The sequence below is a fragment of the Sinocyclocheilus anshuiensis genome, unplaced genomic scaffold (assembly GCF_001515605.1).
Source record: "Sinocyclocheilus anshuiensis isolate Anshui unplaced genomic scaffold, SAMN03320099.WGS_v1.1 scaffold955, whole genome shotgun sequence".
Classification (NCBI taxonomy): domain Eukaryota; kingdom Metazoa; phylum Chordata; class Actinopteri; order Cypriniformes; family Cyprinidae; genus Sinocyclocheilus; species Sinocyclocheilus anshuiensis.
Window position 1 is genome coordinate 284,484 of NW_015546094.1, and position 5,932 is coordinate 290,415.

At 38.5% G+C, this 5,932-nt stretch overlaps 1 protein-coding gene across 1 annotated transcript in view; it reads left to right on the plus strand.

Moving 5' to 3' along the window:
* The window catches only part of LOC107700168 (guanine nucleotide-binding protein-like 1), a 12,411-nt gene extending 9,267 nt beyond the window's left edge, over nt 1–3,144 (plus strand). Inside the window, exons 9-12 of the mRNA XM_016501712.1 lie at nt 328–506; nt 612–786; nt 935–1,075; nt 1,701–3,144. Coding sequence (XP_016357198.1) covers nt 328–506; nt 612–786; nt 935–1,075; nt 1,701–1,951 — 746 coding nt within the window. The 3' untranslated portion in view covers nt 1,952–3,144. The remainder of the gene's footprint in view (nt 1–327; nt 507–611; nt 787–934; nt 1,076–1,700) is intronic.
* The last annotated feature ends 2,788 nt before the right edge of the window (nt 3,145–5,932 follow it).

Genomic DNA, 5,932 nt, shown 5'->3' on the forward strand with positions numbered 1-5,932 from the left:
CGCTACAACATCTATTTTCTCATGACATGCATTGGCACGAGGTTGCCTCATAGCAACCTGTCAGTCGCATGAAAAAGCAGAATTTAGCAAATAACGATCAACAAAATCAAGTCACGATCTACGTTTTTTTTCCCATTCAAGAAGCAATTTCACTCGAATATATGTCAAAACATAATGCCCAGTTCATGCTAAAACTGAACAAGTATTGTTGTTCTACATCAATATCAGTTACATATATCTTATTTGAAGTATCTTCTCCTTGATGTGTACATTTAAATTCATTATTTAGTTTAAAATTCATATGGAGTCTTTTGGCACTTTCTCCAGGTTTTCCTAATGTAGGCAAATCTTCAGTGCTAAACAGTCTGGTCGGCAGGAAGGTCGTGAGCGTATCTCGAACCCCAGGTCACACTAAATATTTCCAAACATACTACCTCACTCCCACTGTTAAACTGTGTGATTGTCCTGGGCTTGTCTTCCCTTCCCAAGTGGACAAGCAGCTACAGGTAAAACCAGCATGATTCTGTATCATTTATGAAAGTTAAGTCATCCAGTCTGTGTTTTGTTTATGTGTGTGTGTGTGTGTGTGTGTTATTTATCTTCTCAAACAGATCCTGGCTGGTATATATCCAGTGTCCCAGCTGCAGGAGCCTTACAGTTCAGTAGGATACTTGTGTGAACGGACCAACTTCCTGTCTGTGTTAAGGCTGACACATCCTGACCACAGCCCAGGAACCCCACAAGACCCCAAAACACAGGACTGGACAGCATGGGACGTGTGTGAAGGTGCCTGTCCTGTTTTCATATGGCGTCATTCATTTCATATTTAACATTCATATTTAACACATATTCAACTGGAGGGAGAAATTGGAGAGCTAAAGTTGTTTTTATTGGTTTATCAATAGTCACATCTGTTTTTCTTTCTTTTTTTTAGCCTGGGCCGAGAGGAGAGGGTATAAAACTGCTAAGGCGGCCCGTAACGATGTCTATCGAGCAGCCAACGGTCTCCTGCGTTTGGCCATCGACGGACGGCTGTGCCTATGTCTGCGACCACCTGGATATGCTCAGAGTAAAGGTCAGAGGTCAAACCACTATCGTTCATGTCACCCGCCACTCGTGGGGAAGTCGTGGCCTAATGGTTAGAGAGTCGGACTCGTAACCCAAAGGTTGCGGGTTCGAGTCTCATACCGGCAGGGATTGTAGGTGGGGGGAGTGAATGTACAGCGCTCTCTTCCACCTTCAATACCACGACTTAGGTGCCCTTGAGCAAGGCACCGAACCCCCAACTGCTCCCCGGGCGCCGCAGCAAAAATGGCTGCCCACTGCTCCGGGTGTGTGTTCACGGTGTGTGTGTGTTCACTGCTGTGTGTGTGCACTTTGGATGGGTTAAATGCAGAGCACTAATTCCAAGTATGGGTCACCATACTTGGCCATGTCACTTCACTTTTTCACTTTCATGACCAGATTTGATGTGTAATTTCTATGTCCTCAGAATATTGTAGCACTAACATATGATTTTGGTTTGCCCAATTTTTAATGTCATTTTTAATAGGGCAAACTTGGAAAGACTTGTTTTGTAAGATGGACCCCAAAAAAACTTATAACTCTTTATTATATTGTTGAATGTTTCATCTGTATCTGCCATGTAATAACCTTTGAAGCTATAGCAATATGTTTAAATACAATAACTGTTTCTTCAGATGAATGGGAATCACACCCAGACCTGGCCGAGATCATTGCTCTACAAGGAAGGAAGGAAGAAGAGGATGAGTGTGTTGACAGGGAAGACGACGAGGGCGAATCCAGTTCCGAGCTGGAGGAGGACAACGATCGGAATGCCGACGATGATGAGGATGCTGATGGAGATGATGAAGATGATACCGTGAAGGCTGACAGGAAGGGCCTCACTCTCAACATGTTCAGTGTGCTGGGAGAGAACGAGTGTGAGTGAGGGATGAGATCAATGTTCATTCCATGTTCATGCATTCCAGTTTCTTTATTTATCACTGATCTCTTTATGACCATCTCATTTCAGTCTGCAACATGTCAATCAAAGGACTGTATAAAGTTTTGAATTTAAACGCTACGCATTTATTTAGCATTTGACTCGTGTACTTATACAGCACATTGTATAGACAACACACTCCCCATTCTACATATTTTTGCTGGTTTTGTGTTCTATTTTTCAGCCTCTCTGTGCCTCTGTACCTTCCCTGCTTTTCATTTATCATCGGAAATTTATCAAAATGTTTGGAAAACTTTTGTACCTCCTGCATATGCAGCCTTTTCCCTTTTTGAGAGGGCAGAAGGAATGTCTGTACAACCAGTGATTGTGCAATTAGTGTTAAAAAAACAAACACTGATGAATACAATTGCTGATTTATCATCAATCTCAAAGCAGTGATGCCAAAGGTCAGGTGAGGTCAAAGGTCGCTGCTTTGACCTCAAACTGTGAGTTGCCCATGTGAATGTATTTTACCCTCAATCTTAGTACCATAAACCTCTGTATGCAGGGCAGAACCAGCCGTGTTTGAGGAATAGAGATAGAGGCCAGGGACAGGCTGTTGACTTCAGAAGATTGTTCTGATAAAAAGATGTTATGGACACTTAAAGCAACCAGCAGTCTTTTATTGTTGAATACTTTAATTTCAGAGCAGAGATACACGTTTATAATGCGGACAATGGAGTGAAGGTGTTGTTTAGAGTTGCGGTGGGAGTGATGTTATAGACTATGCAAAGATTACAGAGACATCAGAAAAACCTGAAAGAAGTGTTCCAGTTATAGAAGTGAGATTGTGTAACACACATTGTACATGCACACTAACACAAGCCACTCGAAGATTTTGGAGTCATGCTGTTTTGGACTAAAAAGTGCATTTGTTAGAGAGTGGGTTGGTTTTGAAGAACTCAAGTTTGTGCACTTTTGCTATAGGACTCAGGTAACAGTGATGATGTGCAGAGATACCGATACAAGGGTGCTGGTTTCCTGCTTTTCAGCCTCCAGTCCTGCATGCCCTTGCTTAGGGATTTCATGTGGGTGTGTCTTTGTTTGTGTGGGTGTGATAGTGTGTGGATTATTCTTTCTTTATTAAAATGTTATTATACTGACAGAAACAGCCCTCTGCAATAAAAATGTTCCCCTGACTCTTTGCCATCATTATTCTTGCACAAGAGGACACAGCTACTAATGTCTTTACAAACAGTATGTCAGAATGTAATTAAAAGTATAATGTAGGCATACATAAATTGAAAGTAACATCTGGACTGGAAATGTATACTTTCTAAAATTAGAATTAGAAGAGCAAATTAACATCTTATAAACCAATCACAAAAAAGTCTCACTGGAAAAGAGTGACATTATGCAGAAAAATTAGAGATATACTGTAACATGCATTTACAAAACATAAAGTTCATTTTCATTTTATGCCTACTTTAACCCTATAAAGCTCTCTGTATCATATTTGATACACAAATTTCTAAGGCCTCTAAATTATCAACATGATCAGAACTGCTGAAAACCTGTTGTACACAATCTAGCAATAGGCTGTGTAATCCTCACTTACTTAGATTTACTTGATTATCCATACACTTGTTTTCTAGAAAAATCATGTTAAAGTCAGGCTTTTGAGGGATGTTTATTTGTACTTCTCAATCATCATTGTATTGCACTGCATTTTATATATATTTTCCCCCACAATACAACTAAAGAGTTCGGTTATAAAACGTAGCATTTACTGTAAATATTATTTTGCTAAGGCAAATTATTGAGAGATACATGGGGTCAAATAATATTTATTTGCATTTATGTAAGTCTGCTATACTGTTATAAAGATCGCATTCATTTACAAGCTGTCAGAATTTCATTGTACTTTTTGGCCATATAAATATCAGCAACTGCACTGAATGCCATATTTTTGCTCAGTTTGGTCCTCATTATAAATAAGGTATTTTTGTCCTTCACAAGTGTGTGCTCCATATTCTCACTATATCATACTATGTGAGCCATAAAAGCCTGATGTATCAGATATGATACTCAACAAAAACATATGCAAACACTTATTTTAGATTTTGTGTAAAGGTATGATAAAAAAAAAACGTAAAAATGTTTCTGTGTGTAAATTAATATGTCAGGCTTTACAGAGTTAAAAATCACTTTGTGTCTGTTTACCATATGTTTACATAGAAATACAGTTAAAAAGCTGCAGTGGAACACAAAAATATGTTCTGCATGAACCAGCCTTAAAACTGTTGGAAAAGCAAGTGGTTACCTCATTTGTCTGAGAGAATGCTGTTTCTAAAAAGCTGTTATCAAGGTAAAGAGTAGCTGCTTTGAAGAAGCAAAATTTAAGATTTAACAATTTTGCTCGTTACATAAACCCTATGCTTCCAATCAGTGTTTTTTCATAGTCTTAATTACTATTATTGTAAAATATGGAAAATGGTAATCATAAAGAATGAGTAGGTGTGTCCACACTTCTGATTGGTACTAATTATGAGCTTTACAGCAACACACTTAGGAAATAAAACCTTTGAAAATCACGGGCAATGAGATCACATAGCACTGCATCACATCAACTAAGACATTACTAATCATCATTTCCCGGCAGTAAACACTGCAGCATTACAGAGACAATGAAGCATTCCTATCTCATTTGATTGTTGCGCCACAATCAAAAACAAGTCATGTAAAATCCTTCATGTGGATTACATTATAATCCATTTCTAATTAAACGGGGAAAACTATTAAACACGCTTGTGGTTTCGGGTGTGACTTGGATATGTTACAGTGCCTCACAAGCATAATTTGCTCATAGTAACCAACACAAATAATCTTCCCCTCTGAAAAAACAGTAAAACACAACTCACTAATTTCCTGTAGATTGTGTAAAACTATTTGCCGGTTTGTAACCGCCGACAGCTCCGCGCTAGTCTCATATTTCACTCAACCGTGACCTCATAAATTATCCAAATGAAATTCTGTGGTCTTTAACAGGAGTCATTGGTCATGCTTGTGCTGTCCATATGTGTTGCATTAGTGTAGAGCAGCCTGCTTTTCACATGACGTACATAACCAGTCTGCAACACCCACTAATCGACAAAGAGTGAATGAATTAGTCCTATTTTAAACAGTATAATCAAGGGTCTGGTACTGACTGAGACAAAGTCTGAGTTTTTATCAGTGTGAATAATGGTAAACACACAATAGGTCACGCAGGGGTTAATCAGAAACCAGACACATACTGTAGCTCTAATCTGATTGGTGTTCATTTGCTTGTTTAGACATCTGGTGATTTTGGCAGACTCTGTTAGCCATACCATTTGTCACATGAAAGGATTTCCCAGTTAGGATGTCTGGTTGATTAAATGTCTTCCACAGTAAAATGAAAAATGCAGCTTGTATATAACCCTGAATGATAAATGCAAGTATGGAGTTGTGTGCTTCAGTATCTGAAGAAAATGCAGAGGTGGCATTTGGTCTTCTCTTCTTCACAGGCTCTTTATCACCTCCCTTAGGAATGCAGAGGGAACTGATAACACCGGCACAGCAAGGAATGTCACTGGTCTTGTAGCTCCACAATATTTATGGTTCCAGTGATATTTGACCACATGATAAATTATTTTACAGACATGAGAATGGAATTTTGAAAAGGTTATTGGAGTTTTCTGTTTGTGGATAATATAAGGTTTGTTAACTTGCCTGAAGAGGCTTTTATGTTCTACAACTTAATACATACGATCAATAAAAGGGTCATAATATAATATGGAAGCCTGTTTCTGCCTTTGAGTAAAAGGTCAAACAGAGAATTGTGAGATTGTGAAATGTTAGTCACAATTGCAGGAAATAAACTCGCAGTTGCGTGATATAAAGTCACATATGACAATATAAATAATGTAAGAATGAAAAGATATGTCACAATTATTAAAAAAAAAA